Source organism: Anomalospiza imberbis, chromosome 1 (genome assembly GCF_031753505.1).
Source record: "Anomalospiza imberbis isolate Cuckoo-Finch-1a 21T00152 chromosome 1, ASM3175350v1, whole genome shotgun sequence".
In the NCBI taxonomy this organism is placed as follows: Eukaryota; Metazoa; Chordata; class Aves; order Passeriformes; family Viduidae; genus Anomalospiza; species Anomalospiza imberbis.
In genome coordinates this window covers 39,201,514-39,224,940 of record NC_089681.1, presented here as the reverse complement: position 1 = coordinate 39,224,940, position 23,427 = coordinate 39,201,514, and the positions used below count along the sequence as shown (strand labels likewise).

Here is a 23,427-nt window from a genome sequence, read left to right as displayed (position 1 = left end):
TAATACTGTATTTAAAACATATTTATAATAAATGTACTTGCATGCTATCTAATATAAATAATTGACTACTTAGAATAAATATTCATGATCTCAGGCATAAAATTCACTGAGGACTAAGTCAGTTGTGAGCCTGTTCCTGGTCTTAACATCCATATCATTGACCTTCTGACAATACCCTGCAGATTTTCCATCCTACCAGTTTAAGCTGCAAATTTTCATCCAAATAAGCAACTGCCTGTTTCTGACATACCCACAGCTCTTCCTCTTGTGTTTTGTTCAGCCAGTTGGCATCCACAGGATGTCAGAGCATATCACAAGTGAGGAGGGTTAACCTTTCAAAACTGTTTACCTCCATATGTGACCAGTTTTTGCAGCACTGCAGTATTGTGGCACAACCTCTAAGTATAGCCTTTAGATGTGTTTCTAGGAACACTGGCTTATAAATAAATACAGTTGACAGTCTGCTGATCACAAGCCTATATTTACCACAGAGAAGTTGACATGATGTCATGGAGGATTTGACAATTAACCTTGAAAATTCCCCAAGTAGTTTCAACATCTATTGAAATTTTTCTGAATAAAACAAAAAAAAAAATAAATGAAGAAACTTATGACACAGGGTTCATTTGGATTACAGAAGATAATCACAAACTGTAAGGGGTAAAAAATAATTTCACTTCCATCAGAATAATGGATAGGATTTTTAAACATATTCTGGGCTTGCTATTTGATGTTTCAGCTGGGCAAACATTAGTGAAGCAGTTTGTTATACTGCTGCTTCTCCTGAGCATTTGTATTAAGTTAATTCAGAAAAAAAGTTGGCCATGTCTACTTTCCCTCCTGGAAGGTCATTCTAATGGTGCTTATCCTTATCTTGGATTTTTCATTGATTTCTATTCTTTAAGTAGGAGCTTCAGCATGGAAGAAAAGCAAGCTCATGAGTGCATGATTGACAGAAGGAAATAAAAAAGATACACAGGTATCTTAGCTGGATAAAACCCTGGAAACAGCATAGAAAGCCTTTAACAGTTAGCAGAAGAGCACTACCACTGAAAACATAGTTCAAGTCTTGGGAAAACTAATTTTCCCAGACAGGCAGTGAAGAAGTTCTCAGCAAGGGACTGGGTCAATATTCCCTCAGGTTACATTTCCGAAACTGTAACTGAATTGGAGCTGGCACTAAGGATTCAACATAAGGGTTTATTTTGAGCTGTAGTAGGAGTCTTACAGCAAACTTAACAATGATATTTTTAGATGTGGAGATCTTGGCCATAGGATTTCTTTTGAAGTGCTTTAATGTCTAATGCCCAATGACATCAGGGGTGTTAAGCACTTAATTACTGCTGAAGTTTAAGTTACTTTTGAAACTGGAAACCAGACATTTCACAAATTTCTTATGATGGATTTAACATGACTCAGATCCTATTGAGTTATGTGTTTCCTTTGCACCTCATTGTACCAGGGGTCAACAAACAAGAAGTTTTACCCCTAAGGTTAAATATTGGCAAGTACAAGCTGGTACAAGAGAGAATTGTATTAAAAACCAGTTCTTTATGTTCCTCAGCAGTAGTCTTTTCCTTCTGTGTGACTATGTGCCTCTACTGAAAAGTGGCTCTGGTGAGCCTTACTTTTCCTCACAGAAAGACTCACGGGTGTTTTCTGGTTGCTTACAATGCATTAAATCTTTGCTCCCTCCCTTACTGTCTTCTCTCACAAACATGTAACTTCGGTGGATCTCTAAGGCTTTGATACTTTGCAGCTGAGGAAAGAGCCTTGCATTGCTTGGCAGGCTGACCTATTTCACAAACACAGGCAATTACTCCCACCACGGAGCAGCCCTTAATTCACAGCCAGGGACTAAAGAAGAGCGTTCTGGTGTGCAGCAATCCCCTGATGCCCTGGAAAGCAAGCAGCTGTTCCCTCCTGTGCAAAGATTGTGGCCTTGGGAAAGGCGACGTGGCTACACTCCTCCAAAGCTTATCAGCTGAATCAATAATCCTTTAAAACTGTTAGCAGCAAAGGCAAATGACAGCCACCTTCAAGCTCCTTTAATTTATGCCATGATAACCTGTTGGCAAACTCCCTCAATCCATCCTCCTACTCTGAAGGCCAAGGACCTACATTTCCTATGGCAAATATGTGGGATTATGTAAGTGTCTGTCTTCAAAAGGGCAAAGGGTTCTTTTCATTAATTTCATCCTGGGAAAGCAAAAATGAGCAAGCTAATTATATTAGCAACTTATTTAATTAATTGAAAATTTAGCCAAGGTATGTGGTATTTGCTTTTCAAGATGAAAAGGCATCTTGTGCTATGGATGCCTGCTGCATCGAGCCCACCTGGACTGGCATCCCATTTTTCCTCAGTTCTGTTATCATGCATGCCTTATAAAATCATTTATTATACAAATTGGCTACTTCAATTCCTTTTCCTGGATGGTGTTTGCATTTTTAAAATGCAGTATGGAGTGTTTGCTCATTAGTCTGTATTCTTTAGCTGTCACTCAAAATAGCTGCATGACTTGATTCCCTTCTGGTTAAAAAAAATTAACAGAGAAGCTGCCAGTCAAGTTTACCAAACAGTCCAACAACAGATAAACTGTAAGCCCAGAATATTCTCCAGTTTCTGTAATTATACACTGAGCAGAGTAATAGAGTAATTGGCATTCATTATACAAGTTTAAGTGTTCACATTATAGACTTCTATTTTGAGGACATTATTACCATGCAGTAATAATTCAGCTCAGCTTGGTGATACCTAGAATACAATAGCTTTTGTAGAGTAAGGGAAATTTGTTAATATTCTACTAGCAAATATGCCAGTAAAAATGCTGCTTGATTCTTAAAGATGCAAAAGAAGTTTTTAAAGACAAGTGGCAAATCTTGATTATTTCAGAAAATAACTGATTTAGACAAATATCCTTATTTAGACAGTACTGCTATTAAATTGTTATTTTAATATCAGAGTATATACCCTGTATAACTCAGAAGTTCCAGATGTGGATGTGGAATGTGCCATTGGCCAAAAATGATAAGTTCAAGTTTCAGTGTTTGATTGAATAATTGTACTGAGTATATCAGGTAAGATATTTTAAAAAGGCCCATAAGGGTTTAGTGAATCAAATACTGCTAATGATCCATAGAATTTATGCTCATAAATTTATGCTCACAGAATTTATGCTCGGTCCTCAAGTCTCTCAGATGAGGAAAGCCGTTGGAATTTTGTGCCTCTGCAAAACTAAGAAGAATTAATTCACCTAACAGTCATTGCCAGTGAATTAGCACAAAACCCATTAGAAGTTTGTGTGCACAAATGTGAAGTCTTGAACAAATATATCACCACTGTGATAATCTTGTGAATGGCATCTAAGGTTGGAAAAACTCCAGGAAAACATCTCTCATACTCACCCAAAGGCATGCCAGTGTTTGCAGCAGGCATTCTCAGCATGCTTAAAACGCAGTGGTTAAACACTCTCTTGGGTGAGCACAGGCACGAAGCATCACCTCCAGCTGTAAGAAGATAAAATAAGCCCTTCTTGATTTAGAATGTAGAAAGCTGCTAAGCAGGTAAGACAGCTTGATTTATATAGCTCTTGAGAAATGGCAGTTGTGATAATTCTGAATTGTAGTTGCTAGCCAAGTGCTTGAAAGAATGAAATAAATACCTGTCACTGCCCACAACTGTAAAAAGCATAATTCAAAAACATTCTCTCCTTCATGCTTCCACCTATTTTCAAAACCCAGTTGCTTTTGATAGATTAAGTGGGACTCAACTGGCTTCCAAAATATACAGGTTGTATATCTCTTTGGTAAACTGATTGTTCAGGAAAGAAGTTTCTGAAGGTCCAGCTCAATGCTGATGAGCCAATGTCTGCAGTGCAGGCACAGGTTGTAGTGCTGGCTCATGGGCAGCGGTGCTTGAGTCCACTGATAAGCACAGCACCAATGCAGGCAGATAATTCTGTGTGAAAGTTTAGCCAAGGAGTCTGCTGCCAAGTGGTACTGAGGTGCCATCGAAGCCATGCTCTTTGTGCCTGGGATAATAGACTCTGCTTTAAAACTCCTGAGTTCCTACTCTTGAAAAGGCTTTGTAGGTTGATATTTCAGGCAAATCATTCAGCTCCTTTTTCTCTGGTTCATGCATCAGGAAAATGGATGTCATACTGACATTCTTCATCAGCTATTTTAAGAATAATGCAATGACTGCAGAGAATACTAAAATATTTTGAGAAAAGGTGTTAGATATGTGAAGAATTGTTAAATGTCCCATTCATGGGAACATGCTCATTCTGGGAGCTAACGTTGCTCCTCTTGAAGAGCTTAGAGGAATACAATGGAGCTATAAGGGGAAATTTTGTCACCTTTTCAGCATGGATAAAGGAGAGGGAATCTTATACTGGGGACAGAAATTATGTGTTTTATTAACTGAATATTGTCAGACACAATTTTTTGTACAAACATCACTTGCATTTCCCAGAAGCCTCTGAGGTACTCAGTTTATGAACTCTTTGCACTGAGAATAGGCTGAGTTGAGATCACGCCTATGACTTTATCTATTTTAATGTTAAATTATGAATTTATGGATCTAGGTACTCTGTGAATAGCATAAATTATTTTAATACAGACAGAAACACAGTGTGACAGCAAATAATTACAAATATATTCCTGCAGTCTATGGAACTTTACCTGATTACTTGACTATTGTATTCAGAGTTCCCTCACCTCATTATGAGAAAGAGAAGTAATAAAAATGTATAGAGGCACAGGGCAGGGGTTATTCTGATGACATAATTTAGGAAACAAGAGTGCTAGTCAGAACAGAAGAAAGTGAATTGCAATGCCCCAGATAATGAAAGCTGCTTTGGAAAAACTAGGAAGCAGTGAATTTCCTGGCTGACTTGATAGTTACTCACGAGCAGACCTTTGTCCTCAATATGACATCTTGTATTAAAACATGAGGCAGGTAGCACCAGTAAAACTTGCTTTAAAATTCAGAAGAATATTCGTTTCCTATGAAATCCATTGCTGTAGCAGGATCTTTTAACAAAAACAAAACAAAAAAAAAAAAAAAAAAAAAAAAAAAAAAAAAAAAAAAGACCACAGTTACCAGGACTTAAAAAAAATCTGTCTCTTTAAGGAAAGCAGATGAGCTGGCTTGGGGGGAAAGCCTGAAGAACAGCAAATGGGTGCTACCTGTGTGTGACTACACACAGGCTGGAAACCAGAGCAGTGAGTTGCTGGGACAGGCTGCTGCTGCCAAGAGGAGTGAGCATGAGAGGGCAGCTGTCTGGTTTTGTGGTGGGCCACAACACATTCCTGAACCAGACAGCTCTGATCTCAATGCTTCAGTCATCAAGAGGTTTTATCTAAATGCAGATACCTGGACACCCTGTCCCTGTGCTGGAATGGGTACAGGGATGTGGAGATACCAGATGAGATGGACATAGGAAGGGAGGAGGAGGGCTAAGAATCTGGAGCACCTGTACAGAAAACAAATATATGAGCTTGGAAACCTGTGAGAAAGCAAGAAATATAAGGAGCATTGAGAAAAAAGCAGTTTGAAAACGTTGCAGATGAGGTGACAAAGAGAAAAGGAAGGTGTCTCAGGCAGCATTTGGGAGGGAGGTGACACTGAATCCTTTTGGGGTCAGAAACAGTAGAAGGAAAATATGTAGAACTGAAAAGGACAAGATCTTTAATCTATGGTTAATGGTAGTTATTTTGTGAGAGGAGAAAGAATAGTTTAGTATCTCAGAAAGATAAATTAAATCACACTCTTTCCCCTCATTAGACATTGCTTTTCAAGAACAAAGTAAGGAAAATATCTAAACAACTTTGTATTCATATGCTGTTCTAAACATAATCAAAGCAAAATTTCTGCCTCCTGTTTCCCATATCAGGTTAAGACTTGAAAAAAAATTAATAATTTAAGTATGCTAGGTTTCTGCAAAAGTGTTGCATTTATTCCTTGTCTAGTATCAATGCCCATAATATGTTGTTTCAAAACAGTCCAAAGTAGCTATAGAAAAATCTGAAACTTATTACAGTATAACCAGGCCAGAGGTGTGAAGAGTTCAAATTAAATGCTAGAAGCTCAAAATATATTTCATCTTGGTATCCTAACATTAAAATTTGTAGAGACATAGAGACTATCTACTTGCACACTGAATGGGTTTCTGATTAATGTGAAATATTTTTTCCTACCAGTGCCAGAGTGTTTGTGGAAGGGTATTTTGCGTGTGCTCTAGTAAGAACCACAATTGTTAAAAAAAAAAAAATTGCCTAACCTATTTAGTTCATCTCTCTGTGGAAGATCATTTACTCAACTAGATCATGGCACTTTTTTTCCTCTAACTGGGAATCTGAACTCTTTGAAGTGTATTTTCATATTACCTTTCAAATCTCAAAATTGGATATTAGCTTGTCATGGTGTTGGTTTTGATTCTTTGCTTGGCAGTGTACCTATGGCATGGCTCAGAGGGCTTTCTATGAGCTTTGTTTTCTAAAGAATAGTTATTTTCCTAAGTGACTGAGAGGGACAAGTAATCTAAGTGCAGCAGCAAAGATAAGCTATTTTTCTGCAGGCTGAATGAAAAGTCATTCACAATTGCACATCCAAACAACTACCAGAGCTGAAGAGAAATAGCATATTTCCTAGCATACCTTCCCCCAATCGAGGGCACACACGCTACCCTGTTTCCTTTCCAAATCAAAATTAATAAGGTGGACCAGAGTAATGATATTCTATTTAGTCTAGTGTATTCACCAATTGGTTTAGAACTACTTCTTCTGGGCTTTTATCTGTTGTTGCTACTACTGCTGATGTTGAGAAAATACTGGATTTTGATCTCAAATTGTTTACTTAGGTAACTGTTATAGATTGAATGCTTTATAATTGTTATTCTCTTTGTTTGATAACTTCTTGATCATCAGTGTCATAAAAATGCCTTGCTACTTTGCTGTCAGATCAAAAAACAATAAATCAAATAAATATTAGGTATGCAGCTGTCACTCCCCCCTTTGTGTCTGCAGAGAATCTGATTTACTGTCACACTGGTGTAAAACTAATACTCATTTATCTGCACTTTGAGGTAGATGTTCAGTAATCCTTAAAACATGATCTAAGTCTTCAAGTTCTGTTTGTGAGGCCCTCTTTGTGTTCTATGTCCAGCCTGAACTATTTCATGTTCCAGCCTGGAGGACCCTGCCATGTATGTCTGTAGGCACTGAAACATTACATTTTAACAAAATATTGGAGAAGTAGATGAGTTCAAGAAAAGGAGAGTGCCTATTAATATGCATTCTTCAAGCAGCAGAAATAATGAAATCGTATTTCCTGCCTTAACCACTGCCCTGAGAATATATCCATTTTTTTCTCAGATCCCCTGGGTTGTCACACCATGCTGTTCACTCCCTGCTTTATTCTGAGTTCTCTCTCATGGCTTTGGGTTTGGATGACTAAGAGGCAATATCTGCTGGGATTAGCTCAAAGTTACATTTTTGTGAATTTGCCAGCTGCCAGGGACATATTTATTCACTTATTAATTGGTCCCTAGCTGTTGCAATAAAAATGCCTGAAATTCAGGCATAAAAATGAAATGCCTGAAGTCCACTATACTTTAAGTGGGAACATTTCTTTGGGCCCTTCTCTAGCTGCCATGTTCTCTAAATCTCATAGGATATAGTATCTTTGAGACATCTGTTTCTGTATCAAATTCTGTTGAAATCAGTTGGTCATTCTTAACAATTGCCATAGAGCACACTGATGTGCAGATGCATAAAGAAACAAATCTAAAAATTTTAAAAGGAAGTGTGCACAGAAATAAACATTAGCATAGATTATCCTGACTTTAATTCATCAGAAAATAATAGAAATGTCAACTCTGTGCTCAGGTAACAAAGAATTAGAAGTGAGACAGTAGAATTCCGCAAACCTTTTTGTTTATTTGGTATCAGGTCTTGTTACCCAGACCTGTTATCATTCACTGACAAGCTCAGAAGTTAGAATGATCACAGCAACTATAATGAATGTATAAATATTTTTTTTTAAGTTCGTATGACTTAAAACCACACAAGATCTTGAAGCGGGAAGGAGTAGAGCTCATTTTAAGTGTACTAAAATCTGTCATCTAGATGGATATGGAAATGAGGAAAGAATAATTGAGGGAGTGCTCAGGAGCACCTACTAAATGCCTGTCCTTGCTCTCATCTTGTTTGATAGCCTTATGGATGATGACATGTATCATTTGCCAGCTGGGTTTCCAGTGACTGGCATTTCCAGGTTTGCACAGAGGTCTGATGGTAGCTGATAGTGCTTAGGACAGCTGCCATCACAGGCCAATCTGACTGACTGGTCAAAACTTATCACAACCAACTAATTATGGTTTAATACAGGACAGAGTATTTTACAATGAGAAACACAAACTACACCCATAGGATAGGAAATTATCTGTCTTAGAAAACAATAATTCAGAAGATGGCATAGGAGGAGAGAGAAGAGCTTTTTTGTAAGACCTCAGTGTCAAGTTGACACTTTGAACCTTATATTGATCCATGCATGAAAAGGAAAAAAAAAAAAGATACAGTAGAGATATTAAAAAGAACAAACCACTTTGAACACCACCAATAAGACCACTGTGCCCTGTTCTGTGACTCACACTTCCTGGAAGAAGGAGCTACTCAAGGAAATTCAAAGGACATGAGAAAAATGGTCTCAGAGGCCAGCGATCAACCATTGGGATACAAGTCTTTTAGGAACTCATAAGCCTAGAATATTGGGGAAAGATTGAAGAAGTAATTCATTCACTCTCTCTGGGTACTTATACATTTGAAAAAAAAAAAAAGCTTAATGAGAGGAACCAGGGGAACTTTTTAAAATCTTCTAGACAAGCAGCAGAAATTAAAATTAGATTCATTTAAACTTGCAACAAGAAGCAAATTTTTGGCACAAGCCACAGATAAATATTGGAAAAATCTTTTCAGAGGAAATTTTGAGTCATTATTTTGCTTGGTATATTCAAATTGCACTATTTTTTCTGTCTGCATGTAGTTTATATCTCTAAATATGCCATACATGCAGAATGTGTGTAACACTTACCTGCATATATTATGTGCATATATTCCAACTATATCGCTCATAGGTAGATATATAGCTGTAGATCTTCCTTGCTGCAAATGAATAACTTTGCAACTAGTATTGAAGACAAAGACGTAAATATGAGACCTAAAATAATCCAAGCATGGCATGAGCTGGAAGCAGAATTAATCTTCAAAATACACTGAATATTCTTCAAAACAGTTTGTTAGGCTTTGCTTCAATTTTCATTATCTCCACAGTAGGTGAAAATATAGATTTTCTTTTGAGATGAAGAAGAGGTTAGTGATTGCTTTTCCACAAACAGAAAAATAAATCTATTTAATGAATCACTGTGAAAATACACTTGAACTTTTTGAAGTGAAAGAAACATAGCAAAGAGTTTGATCCAAAAGAAACTTGTTCATGTACTAACATGAACTAACAGCTCCAGTTTTTCCTTTGCTAAGTGGAATTGAACAAATACTAAATTGATTTCTTTTTAAGAGTGACATTAATTGTGTTTTGTCCCTGAGCACCATATCAGGCATTATCCTCAACATCTTTTGTGAGCTTAGAGAAGGTTAAAAGGCAAACACAAAAAAAATGCTACGTATACAAAATATTTCTTAGAAAAATTGTGTCAAAGAAGTTACTAACTTCAGACCAATTTTAATGTGCAAGTGGGAGAAATATCAGTTCCTTAACGAGGGCTGAAATTTATGCCCTTTCAGAAAGCCAATATGAACCTATGAACCACTGAAAGCCAATCCTAAAATCATGACTTAAGGAGATTTCAGGGTCCCATGCTATTTTTGCATGGAGTCAATATTTTTTTGCCAGTGACATGGTCCCTTGTAATTGATTTGTAATAAAACTTAGTATAAGATATTTGGGATATTTTTCATGCCAAAATGCATCTTGGGTTCTAATCTTGCCTGTGTTGGATGCTGGCCACATGTGGTTAGTGTAATATCTTAAAAAAAAAAAATCAAAAATCTCAGGTGTATTTGAAATATTGATTTAGTCCTTCCTTTTCCAAATCCTCAGCAGAAATTTCTAGAGCCAGTGTGATAGTGCTATTTGTAGTTTAGGATATTCACTATGTCTTTAAAAAAATACTCAGAAGAGATAGTTTGAATTTTCCAGATACTATTTCTGATATGTTCCACCATATTGCAGCCAGTATGATCATTTCAAGCTGTTTTGCTTGTGGGATGCTTGTGGAAAACACATCAGAAATCTTGGTTAATAGTAAAAATATATATCTTTCATCAGGTCATTTCAGGCTTAGGAAAATTGTCTTCAGCTATTTAGTACTGAGGGCTTCTGAGCAAAAAATTGATGCCCTGGAAACCTTTAATTTTTAAAACGCTGAAGGTCCATGAAATATTATGCTTAAGTCATTTGAACCATACAGAATTTCAGCCAAATCAAAGGCTGAAGGTAGATAAATTCAGACTGGAAAAAAAAAGTGCATATTTAAAGTCAAGGCAAATATCCTTTGGAAGGATGCTTTGTCCCTTGTATGAAACTTTGGAATTCTTATTCACTTCTTTGAACACAATTATAGGATTCACTCAGTGTTCATGATGCAGTGCTCTGTGGCTTGAATTTTACACTAATTGCTATTGTGCTATCTCACTTTCAATATATTTCTACATCTATGAAGTACATTGGTGAAGTATCAATTTTTCTACATGTTTCACCAAAAAAAAATAAGATGGTGAATTTTTTTGTGACTATGTTAAACTCAAACACAAAAATTTCATAGGTACTTCCTTTTCCAGAATGTGTATTTTCTCTATAGGCATTGAAAAACTGTTTGTAGTAACCGTCCAATTCTCCTGGGTATTCGGTGCATTGTTCTCCCACATCCTCTCATTGCATCTCAGGAAATAATGTGGCAGCTTTGATTTTCTCAGACATCCATTTTTGAGGCAGCCAGTACATTGTAGGTCACTGGCAGGTGTCAAGAGACCCTTCAGAGGAAGGAGGGTTTACAGTATTTTGAGGAATGTTTCATGTATCCCTGTGCAAGGAAAAAGTAATTTTCTTGAGTGGAAAATCTGTATCTGTCCTGGAGGGAACAGATACAACCTGGCCCCTAAAGCCATGACCATATGTACAGTTTGTGCATGTAAAAATATATTGTCATGAGGTGATTCATGTGATGAGTTGACCTTGGACTGCAGACAGACACCCACCCAGCTGTTCATTTACTCTGCTTTCTCAGCAGGACAGGGTGAGAAAAGAGGATAAAAAACCTTGTGGGCTGGGGTAAAGGCAGGGAGATACTTCACCAGTTACCACCACAGGCAAAACAGATTCAACCTTCAATATAATAATTAATAAAATTTATTGCCAGTGAAAACACGTGGATAGTGAGAAACATGGACTAATTAAAGCAAGATGTCCCCCCTGCATTCCCTTTTTACCAGAATAAACTTCATTCTTTCATCCCTGACCCTTTTGCCTTCCCCTTCCATGTGGAACAGGATGTAGGGGAATGGGGAGTTGCACTCAGTCTGCACCATTTTCTCTCTCTTGCTTCTTTCTCCTCACACTTTTCCCCTGCTTCAGCATGGTATCTCTCCTACACAGTATAACTCCTTCAAGAAAAAACTGCTCCAGTGTGGGGTCTCGAAAGGCCATACTTTCCTTCAAGAAATACCCAGGGGCTGCAGGCTGTAAATACTCTCCATCATGGTTCTTCACAGGCAGTGGGAGATTACCTGCTCTACCATGATTCTCTCCCAGAGTTGCCTGGAGAACCTCATCCCCTTCCTTCTTCTCTCACCTTAGTGCTTACATGGCTGCTCTCTCATCCTTATTTTCCCCCTCCTCTGCCTTTAATTTTTAAATGCACGTTTTTAAATGTCCATTCCTAAATATGTTTTCCAGAGGCACCAACATATTGACTGATGGGCTCAGCTGCATTGTGATCACTTTGGAGCTGGCTGAAACTGGCTGGAAATAACTGTGTCGCACATGGGACAGGCTCTGACCTGTCCTCATTGAGGCCACCCCATGTATCCCCCTGCCACCACTTGGGCACCTGACACCCAATTAGAAAACAATTAGAAAACAGTTTCATGACGGCTTGATCAGGAAACCAATATTGTTTGTAGCAACACCATGCTTTCACTTCAACAGACTTATTTCCAAATTTTGTAGCCATTTCAGCTGTAGTTTTGTATTGTTGCCCTGAGAGTTGTTAGTCCAAAGTTTTACTTTCTTGTCCTTTTTTGATGTGTGGGTTCAGTCCACACCTGCAGCAATGCCAAGCCAGCCACCAACTTCTGGCAGGCCCCTGCCCTGTGAGCTGAAAAGGATGGCATACAAACCTTGGGGCAGGTGACATAGTGACTTTCCAAAAGAAATAAATGCAAATACTAATTTTCTTCCTATTTTTGCTTATGCACTCTCATAGACTAAGTAATATATATTTTTTTTTTTAATTGTGTATTCTTTAATAGAAGACTTAAATAATCTAAATGGCCTTTACTGTGTATATTGTCAGGGTGGGGGTGTTGGGGTGGTCCACTTTAATATTTTTCCAAAGCATTTCCCATTAAAAAGAGTTCCAGTTGATCTTGTTAGATGCCAGGGAATGAAAATCTGTGTGGCTGGTTCCTCCAGCCACAGTGAAATATACAAAGACAGAATTTATACAGAAGCTGTGTAAGCAAAAGCGTATAAAAGCTTGACAGAAGAGTGCTGGTGAAATCACAGAAATGTGGGCCAGCAGAAAGGCATTTCCTCAAGAGTTAGGTTCTAACAGGATTTCTTACGTGTCTAGTAAGCTCCATCTTTTTCTCCTGCTGGGTGGCAGGGAGAAGGGCTGCTGCTGATGCCATAGGTGCTGTGTCCGTGCACGCAGTGCATTGGATGGAGCAGTGCAGGTGGAGCTGTGTCCCGTAGATGGTGCCCTAGATTTAACTTAGCATGAGGTTGTCATGATGTTTCTTAAGATTTAATGGCAGGGGATTTGCTCTGCTTGGGGTTGCTGTAACCTCCAAATAATCCCTTGATTTTTGTAAGCTACTTGCAGCAGGCTCAAGCCATTGAAAGCCCTGAAATGTAGAAATCATGGAAATGAGCCTGGAGTCAGTGGGTATGTTTGTGCTGCACATACTTCACTGGAATAAAAGACACCAAATTACCTAACAGACAAGGAGTCTAGCTGTGAAAGTACAGTATTTAAGTTTAGATTCCTAACAGGCAAAATGATCTCATGCTGTCTGGCTAAGCCTGGCAGCACACAGACTGCACAGCACACATGAGTACCTGGCCATTGTCACTGTCAGTGAAGGACTGGACTTGATTGGTGGCTAATGACGACTCCTAAACTGAAAGTTTTAAGTATAATACATCTTTAGTAGAGCAAGAAACTAACAAATCTTAGAAAAATGTAATTGAAGGGGAAGAGATCATGCAGCATGTGAGCTAGTAACTGGCCTTAGCTGGGGTATTCTGACAGTGAGACTTCCATTCAAGTATCTGAAACAGCCAATTACTTCTACAGATAGAGGAGAAGGTAGTGGAGCTTTTGGTGTCTGTGAAGAAAGAGAGATCTCAATTACTTACTGTGGTCTTTTGAAAGACAGGAGAGAGCCAACTTTCATGGCTCTTGTGGTCCCTTGCATATCAAGTTGCCTCTCTCTCTCTATGTTGGTTGTATTCATAGTTTCTAATACAATTCCTGAAACATTAACAACAAAAAAATGGGTAAAATAGTTAGTTTGGATTTAGGGGCAAGGCAAAGGGGAACTGTACTTGATTTTATCTTGAAATAAAATTATGATCATTGTCCATGTATTTAAAGCTATGACCAGCTCAGCAGAAGCTTCTCAACACTGTCTAAAAGTTAGATTTGCTAAGGTGGATAAGATTCTGAGTGCAGCAAGAGATAAATCATTAGGCAGGTGTCCTGTACAGACCCTAAAAACTGCTAAAGATACATACAATAAGCCAAACTTTTGCCAGTTAACAATGTTCCTCTACAGAGTCCAAACCACTGCTGGTAGAATATTAGGGGTAGGTAAAATGCGTAAAGTTGAAAGTAATACAATACACAGAGTATTTCTTGATTTTCAGGGAAATGACAAGTTGTGGAGAGGCAAATCAAAGAAGCAGCTGGAAGTTTTAATACCAGAAGTGTCTATTGAAAGCAGCCAAGAAGGATCATGGGAGACATTATTCCTATGTATATATATGCTAGCATGTTCTATGAGTATTGTGTAAGACATAGGAGGAGTAATATCACGTGTAATTCTGACTTACATTTCAATAAGGAAGAGTTCCTGACACACATTATGCTGTATTAGTCTACTTCGGTATGCAGTGGAAGAAAGCTAAACTGAATGTTGGCAAGCTGATGAAACCATCTATGTTGCCTTGAAAATCCCCAGGTATGAATGAAGCCTGTGGCAAAAACTGGAAATGTGAACCACTGGAGACTCATCCTCAGACACTGACACTCCCATGTTTGTGGGTAGGAAACAATCTGAGTGTAAAACCACAGGCATGGAACATTTCAGTTGGGTGCCATTTCAACCTGGACACAATCAGATATAGTGGGAGTCAAGAAAAAATTAAAAAGTGCTTTTCTGACCTCAGGAAGCTTATTTCAGTTGAACAGAAAGCCTTTGATCTTGGTTTATGATAGCTAATATATGACAAACTTGTTGACATGGGAATGTAATAGGATTATTTTGGTAGCATGTTTATGGGGAAATAGCCCAGGTGAAGGCAAGAGTTTATATTATTATCCCTTTAAAAAATAGGAACACAAGAAACAAAAAAATTGAAAACCAACAAGATTCATCTTTAGGTTTCATCTCACAGTATTGATCAGGGAATGAGATTCATGAGCATGAAACACGTACTGACGACCTGGACACGTGGTCCTTGATATGACCAAAAGCTGCCCTTAAAACTTTCAAAGCTTCCTGTGTCCTAAACCACATATGGAATCACAGTAAGTACACCATGACATACATTGCTGTCATATGCTGTGTTTGGGAACAAAAGAATTAGTGCAGAAACTCACAGACTATTTTCAAGCTGCCTGCAAGGCTGCCTGCACATGAATCTTTAGCTTGTGCCTATACTTGCAGAGCGCTGTGGCAAGAGATGTGTAAATATAGCAAGACATTTTCTGAAGCTGAGGGGATACAGTCATGACGTGCTATTTCCTAAAGGACTTAGATGTGAATATTAGAGATCCTTGGCTGTGGTTCAGAGAAGCACCTGGAAGCTTGGATACGTGTAATGTCACTTCTCCAGCTGAAAAGGAAAATCAAAACATAGGCTTTCTTAAAATAATGTTTCAAAGTCTCACATCCCAGGCATTGTTGTCACACCTAGATGTCCTACTGCATTTGGTATTCCTGCTTTTAGATTAATTTAGTCCTGGAAATTGTGAGATGAGTACAAGTTTTAAAGCAAGGATGAAGCAGACAGATGCCTTGGCAGGAGTTTTATTTCTGAAATCAGGTTGAATGTCAAGGAGCACTTTCTCAGATCAGTTCATTCATTTGTAGGGTTTCCAGCTGACTTGAGCTGTTCTGTCCTTATGCTATATCGGATGTATGTACTGATATGATTAGAAAACAAATCATTTATGGACCTTGATATACCTTTAATTTTCAAGTCCAAATTGGGTTTCTCACAAATGCCATTGAGGAGAATTCCATTGATTCTCATCTAGTTATCCAAGCTTGCTTGCTTCCTTGAAACAATATTACAGGTGTGAATGTATTCATCTCTGTATACATTATCTTTTCCCTCATATGCATTTACTTTCACTTGGGAAAGTCATGTGTGTGTCATGGTTTGACACTTGCACAATGCCAGCGCCCCCATGAAAATGTATTTTTCTAAATAATTGCTGTGAGATGTGATCAGGAACAGAGCAGAGCAGGCCCAAGCTTAGTAACAAAGAAAAGAACTTTATTAAACTACTACGACTATAAAAACTACAAACACTAAATCCTGGATGAAGACTTTCCAAAACACCCCTCCTCCTCCCACCTAATTTCTAATCAAACTCAACAGTGAGACACCACCCAGGATCCTGATCAAGCTGCTACCCTTCAGATATTCAAATACTCAGTCCTTCAAGGGAGACAGGAGTCTCTCCTGTGCCACAGACCCCCCAGGAAACACAATTGCCACCCTTGTGTTTCCATGTCACACATGGCAACCGCCTGGAGAAAATCTGCCATGGTGACACTCTCCTTTCCATGTCACAGTGCTCTCACCACCGTGCATGGACAGACTACTCATAGGGCCCTTTTAAGGATGCTTTGCTATGGACCAAAAGAGACAACAGTTCAGTTTCTCATCTTGGGACTACAGTTCCCCCCACCATTTTCCCCTGGGGCTGAGGGTCCAAGAACAGAGGTCTTCTGCTCCTCTTCTTCTTCCTTGAAGATAGAGGGCTTCTCCACACTTTCTCCAACTCTCCTCTGTTCTCTTTACTCCTCTGCTGGTAATCACTGAAACAGGTCTCTTGGCACACCAACGCACCCCTCTAAGTGCAGCTTCTGTTAGGAGAATTTGGTTCAGTCTATGGCTAACAAGAAAAGTCCAGCCACAAGCCACTCCATCATCTCCTTCCAACTCAAGAATTTCTTCTTCCATCATCTCGGATCTCAGACTGTCTCTTCTACTTCAAATCAAGGAGGAGTAATATTTTACAAAGCCTTCATTTCTCAGGAAAGGGTTAAAAGCTCAGACTCCCTGGACGGCTGAAATCTCTGCCCAGCAGCCGATTCCCAAGGCCAAGGCTGGGCGCCTTGCCCCACCTCCTTCTCTTCTGCGCCGGCAAAGTTACAGGTGCCGTCCGGACTCTCTGTCTCTTCTTTCTGGGGGGGATGACAAAGACATCTCCGCTTCTCTCCACCCTTCCGTCCACAGGAGCTGGCTCAGTTCCAGTCCTTCTACCCCTCAGCTCACCTCGACCAGGCCTCATGGCTTCCCCTCCCCCACCCAGCCCGTGGCTGGGCAGGGGAGATCTGCATAGCACCTTGACCGGAACCAAAGAGAGCGAGCTCTTGGGAGTTCTTGCTTTTAACCCCCTGTGTTCTCAGAGTCATATCCCTATCTTCAGTGGTCACTTCAGGTGCCAGTATCCAAACTTGACCACTGATTGGTTTGACTCAACTTCCTGAAAAAATCACTTCCATGTCAAACCACGACAGTGTGTTAGTTTTTTATCTTGTCTTTAATGAGCTGTAGTTCATTGTAATGTATTATGTGTTATATTTAAAGTATCCGTAGAGAAATGCCACAACCTATAAAATGCAAACACATATCATATATGGGGAAATTAATAATTTCAGGGAAAGAAATTAAAGTTATTATTGAATCAAAGCAATCGTGTTCTTTGTTTATCAGACAGAAAGTCTGATATACTCTCACTATGTTAAGAACATCCTAAACTCATCTGTAATTAAAAAGATGTCATTCCTTTACACAAATAATATAATTAAGTAATGCAAGCCATTCACAGAATAAAAGAGGCTAAATTGTATTTTTTAACTCTAAATAGATTATAATTAGTTCCTGGCAGAATGTTGTCCTGATAAAATGCACTATTTTATTGCTGTTGTGGCTATTGTGGATGGGCTATGCTGCAAAGGCTGAAAGTGGGTATGTACACTCCCACTCTTTGCTTTTTTAGAGTCTTTCAGGTGTCCACTTTAAAACAGTACAAAAGCATCCTTTTGCTGATGCAAATTGTGATGCTTTTTCTGTGCAAAGCTTGCGTTCCTTTCCTTTTCAGGACAGAACTTTAGAGATCAAATCATATACTGTGGAAAATGTTTAAAGGTTCAGCTTTAGAAAAGAAAGAAACAGGAGCATTCTTTCATGCTTCCTAAGGCCATTTTAGAGAATTCCTGCTTTCTGGTTCTTGTAGCAGTCTGTAGTGGGTGAGCTTATAGTTACTTGTGTACATATTCATTGGGAATGGATATTTAGTCTAAATTTCCAAGGTCAAGACCCTAAGTATAAGAAAGCTGCTGCAGTATCCAAGAAGTGTGCAGAGACTGCAGATGAGCGAGTGGGAAAGCTGGTTCATGAACAGTGGCCCCATAGATCTTGTCCAATCTCTGTTCATTTCTGAGTGGCAAATAAGTCTTCCTGACTGCACCTGCATTGCTAAAATTTTTGTTTCATAGTAATAGAAATTTATTTTATTTCCTCTTTGGGATAGGGATAAAGAGGTTTATATGAACATATACTCAGCAAAGGCATCAAAATATTCCAATTAATTAATTATCCATTTAGCGCTTCAATAATTCACTTTATTTCTAACCATTCCCAGTGAATTATTTATATAGTGACATTTATTAGCAAACTGCCATTTGCATCACTTTTACATCATTCTTCTCATTATTAATTTACTTTCAATAATTCTTTAGTGCTTGGTCTCATCAATAAAGAAAAATGGATGGAGCCCATGAAGCATTTAACTTTATCTTAATTCTATATCCCTAATACCATTGCCAATAGCAAAAAGCAGATACATATTATATTAACTGGCAGCTCCTCCCTTTTGTACATTCCCTTGTCTCCTTTTCTCACCCGTATGCCAGTATCCCTGAGTTTGTTCTCTAAAAGCAGACAATGATTTCATATTAATGACTATTTAAATAACAGAATTACATAGCTATTGTACTTGCTTCTTTATGTCCCAGACAGTGACTATGAATTAATTAGCATTAGAACACTGGAAATTCCTATGAGTTTAACATTGTATTTTGTATGCATTATTGAATGATTTTACACTTCCTAATGCAAAACTGATGATATCTCTTCAAACCTCTGGGGGATTGTGTGAGGTCATTAAAGTTAGATTTGCAAAGAAAATATGTGGATTTCTTGCTCACATTATTTTTTCCTGTGCTGATAATGCTATTCTTGAGTTCTTGTTCAGAGTGGCTTTTTTGTATAGAAAGATTCTTTATCCTATTCATCTACCTTTCCCAAATTTTCATTTCATGAGGGAAATGAACTGTGTTTTTTTCAATACTTAAAACATTCCTACAGAAAAACAAGAACTTACATTTTCAGCTCCCAGGGTTGTCATCAGAGATAATGGATACAGAAAGGCAGCTCAGTGTGAAAAAGCAAATATACACATCAGAAATGAAAATACCAATTTATACCATGTCTCTTTCCTGTCTTCATTGCTGATAGCTTATTTTGTCCATGAAGGATGATTCCAGAAGTAACTTCGGTGGTTTTTCATGTAGGCTTCTGCGTGGGAAGAAAAATTATGAAGTTTTATTAAAAATTCTCCCTGGAATCCTAAGCTCGCTTTATATTTCTGCTGATTGTTTGTTATTACTTTTGTTTTTAAAATGAGGGGTTTTCAATTCATGGATTCAAGGAAGCTCATAACATTATTAGCACCCTGCCAGAGAGGGAGAAACACTGGCAAACAGAATCCCTCCTGAATGCAATGAATCTCTCTATACTACTTAACTGAGCAAAATCTTAGTGTGTTATGCCAAGTGAATTGTTTAAATAGATTTTATCTCCATGACTTACTTTTTTTTCTCGTTTAAAATAATCTTTTTTTGTTTTCCTTCAAAGTAAATAGCAACATGTATTTAGGCTTAAATTTACCATTTTTTATTAATAAAACTTCTTAAAATTTATAATATTTAAGTAATATATTCTTGATTGCTAAGTTCTAAAGAAAGCTGTTTAATTAGGAAAAAAACTACTGGCTATGCATCCAGACCAAATCTTGTTGAAATGATTAAGCAGCTTTTAACAGCAGACAAAAGAAATGTTTTCTTCATGTCAGTTTGATTTACTTCAATAACTAGTTCAAAGTTAAGGAACTGCTTAGAAATAGAATAAGCTAAGGCATCATGATCGTTAAATGGCCTATGAATAAATTCTCAGTCTGGGATCCTGAGACTTATGAATTCATTCATTAGCAGTATGTAAAATTAGCTTTGGTAGTAAACCAGTTTTAAATATAAAATGCTTGATACATTTTTCCTCTGTATACAATATTTATTGCAATTTTATTTAAATAATAAATACACTTGAAAGGCAAGGATTTTGCATTTCAATTGCAATTCCCATTTCCATCCAAAGCAGCTGGATACAAGTCGTAAGTAAATAAAAATTAATCTTCTAGTAAAGAAGAATTATAATTTATTTCAACCAGAATGCTATGAAAGTATTTATCATTTGAATAGTTGTGCTGAACTATACCATTTTTGAAATGGGAGTATAAGGTGTTTTTCTGGTAGTGTATGGAAGCAACAGATTAGTTTGAAAGTCAGATTTGTTTCAAAACAGCATTTTTTTTCCTAAATTTACCTACCAACAAGAATCAAATTCCCTTGAGGAGAAAAGAATAATGCACATTTAAAATAAGTATAGAAAGGTCTATTTTTTTCAACAATTGTTTTACAGTTTTTGTATTTTCACAAAGTTAAAGTTTTAAATCTCATGATATATAATTTCATATTGAATGCTTTAAATATTTGTCAGGTTTTACTAAAATATTGTAGTTTAGAGCCTTGCAAATAGGCAATTCTGTCATACATTGGAGATAGAATGGCTATATAAATTGAAATACATAGTCCCCTACTTTAGAAGCATCTTTACTGACTATTTTATTTCAGTAAAAAATTCCAACATTTTAAAAATAAATTTAACTTCCAGATGGAAGAAAATAAGTTCTAAAATTTCCTACTTATTAAAATTCTGTTTAAAAGTGGTGAAAATATCAAAATGAGCATTTTTTCCCTCAGCAAGATTGAGGCATTCAGTTTAAACTTTAATGTAACAAGAGCAACATAAATTTATTTTGAACATATAGATTTATGCTTACATTATTGTTGATTTAGTTTCTATGTAGATGATGCTAGTATTTTAATTAGAAACAGTTGGTTGCTTTATATTAGGCTTCTTTAATGACTTATCAAAATCAGAAAATTCATATTCTTTCTTGAAAACATAAACCAAGGTAGGTCCTCTTAAATCACACAGCTGACAGACACCTATTCCTGACTTGCTCAAAGTTGTGGATTAATAAATTTGTTTCAAATATGTAATTGCTAGGGAAGAGGTTCAGAGTGTGGTTTAATAGCTTCTCTTATTTGTGTGTATGTAGCATTGGGCAATGAAATCTCAGCAGCAAAGGTTCATTTCTCTGACCTAAAGGAGAAGGAAGAGGTTTTATTGTGCCAGTGCTGGAGAACATATTTAAAGCAGCAAGGATCTCACTGTTTTCAGCCAAGTGCTGGCATACTAATTATGCCTTAACTGCATCTCCTGTTTCCTCCTAGGTCTTACTGCTGCAGCATCCCTTGTATCCCTGGCTTGGGCTTTGGCTTCCTACCAAAAGGCCCTCCGTGACTCCCGCGATGACAAGAAACCCATCAGTTATATGGCTGTTATAATCCAGTTTTGCTGGCACTTCTTCACGATTGCAGCAAGAGTCATTACTTTTGCTCTCTTTGCCTCGGTTTTCCAGCTGTACTTTGGGATCTTCATCGTTCTGCACTGGTGCATCATGACCTTCTGGATCGTTCACTGCGAGACAGAGTTTTGCATCACTAAATGGGAGGAGATCGTTTTCGACATGGTTGTTGGGATAATCTATATCTTCAGTTGGTTCAATGTCAAGGAAGGAAGGACACGCTGTAGGCTTTTCATTTACTATTTTGTCATCCTCTTAGAAAACACTGCCTTGAGTGTTCTCTGGTATCTGTACAAGGCCCCTCCAATCTCTGATGCATTTGCCATACCAGCACTGTGTGTAGTGTTCAGCAGCTTTTTAACAGGCATTGTTTTTATGCTAATGTACTATGCCTTCTTTCACCCCAATGGACCAAGGTTTGGGCAGTCACCAAGCTGTGCTTGTGAGGACCCTGCCGCTGCCTTCACCCTTCCCCCAGAAGTGGCCACAAGCACACTGCGCTCCATCTCCAACAACCGGAGCGTCACGAGCGAGCGGGATCAAAAGTTTGCGGAGAGGGATGGGTGCGTGCCTGTGTTTCAGGTGAGACCCACTGCACCATCCACACCTTCCTCCCGGCCACCAAGGATAGAGGAGTCTGTCATTAAAATCGATCTGTTCAGGAACAGGTACCCAGCATGGGAGAGACACGTGTTGGACAGGAGCCTGAGGAAGGCGATCTTAGCGTTTGAATGTTCCCCTGCTCCTCCACGGCTACAGTATAAAGATGATGCCCTTATTCAGGAGCGCTTGGAATATGAAACCACATTGTAAACAAAGCAAAAACACAGCTTGGAGCAGCTCCAACGTTACAGTCCAAATGAAGGGTTGACAGTAGGGCTGTAGGAACAATTAAACTGCATACTACAAGTAGAGCAGCAACCTATAGTGTTCTTAGTCTGGCTATCATCATGATTATCATTTGATCCACTGTGTGCAGTCTGTCTGCAGGACACTGATACAGCAGCATCATCTGAAAGCCTCAAAAAACCCCAAAACCTGACCCACACATACAAATCAGTTACATCAGCGGGGGGAACTCACCCACCTCCCTTACTGCTATCTGACTGCACAGTACTTACAATCGAACCAATATAAAGGCTCTGACCAGAGCTTCCAGCTTCAGCCAGTAGTGCATTTTATTTTAGAAATGAATGATTGATATTTCCATAATCAATGGCAAAAACAAAAAAACCCACACCTTTTCAAAAATAACAGAACTGTAGCACACAGTGTTGCTAGTAGGAAAACTGTTTTCTGGGGCAAAAACCAGGAGCTTAGTAGTCTTCAACACTCCCATAAATCAACCATTCAGGTTAGAATACGTTTGCAAAATAGTTCTTAATTAAAAAGAAACATCATCATGTTTATAAGGCTGTCAATGGAAAATAAACTAAATTCTGATTAACTAGGTCATTAAAATTAACACTACCAGAACTGTTTGTTTTATGTGGACTTTCAAAGTCTTTTTTAAATGCAATTTAACTTCTTGATATTATTTTCACCAGAAACTCTATGCAGCTCACTTCTGGTTTTGAGGAGAAATAATGAGCTCTAGCACGTAGTGATATTCATTAAATGATAATCATGATTCAGTGTTCAATTTGCAAAAAAAAAAAAAAAAAAGTAAAAGAACAAGGAAGTATAGTTTTCATATTCTAAACTTTTTGGAGGACCCCTTTCAGATATTTCAGAAGAAACCACAAGGAGCTGAACACACTGAAACTTCTCTGTTTCAGGACTGAGAATGCATGATTCAGTGTGTGAATGTATGCAGGTGTGACAAGAGACTGACATGCCATACCCTTCTCGTGCCAAACATTGTATAACTGCAAGGTTGATATTGCCTGAGGGA

The 23,427-nt window shown here is 38.1% G+C and overlaps 1 protein-coding gene across 1 annotated transcript in view; it reads left to right on the top strand.

Annotated features, from left to right (window-relative positions):
* XKR4 (XK related 4) overlaps nt 1-23,210 on the top strand; it is a 212,882-nt gene extending 189,672 nt beyond the window's left edge. Inside the window, exon 3 of the mRNA XM_068188680.1 lies at nt 21,400-23,210. Coding sequence (XP_068044781.1) covers nt 21,400-22,346 — 947 coding nt within the window. The 3' untranslated portion in view covers nt 22,347-23,210. The remainder of the gene's footprint in view (nt 1-21,399) is intronic.
* The last annotated feature ends 217 nt before the right edge of the window (nt 23,211-23,427 follow it).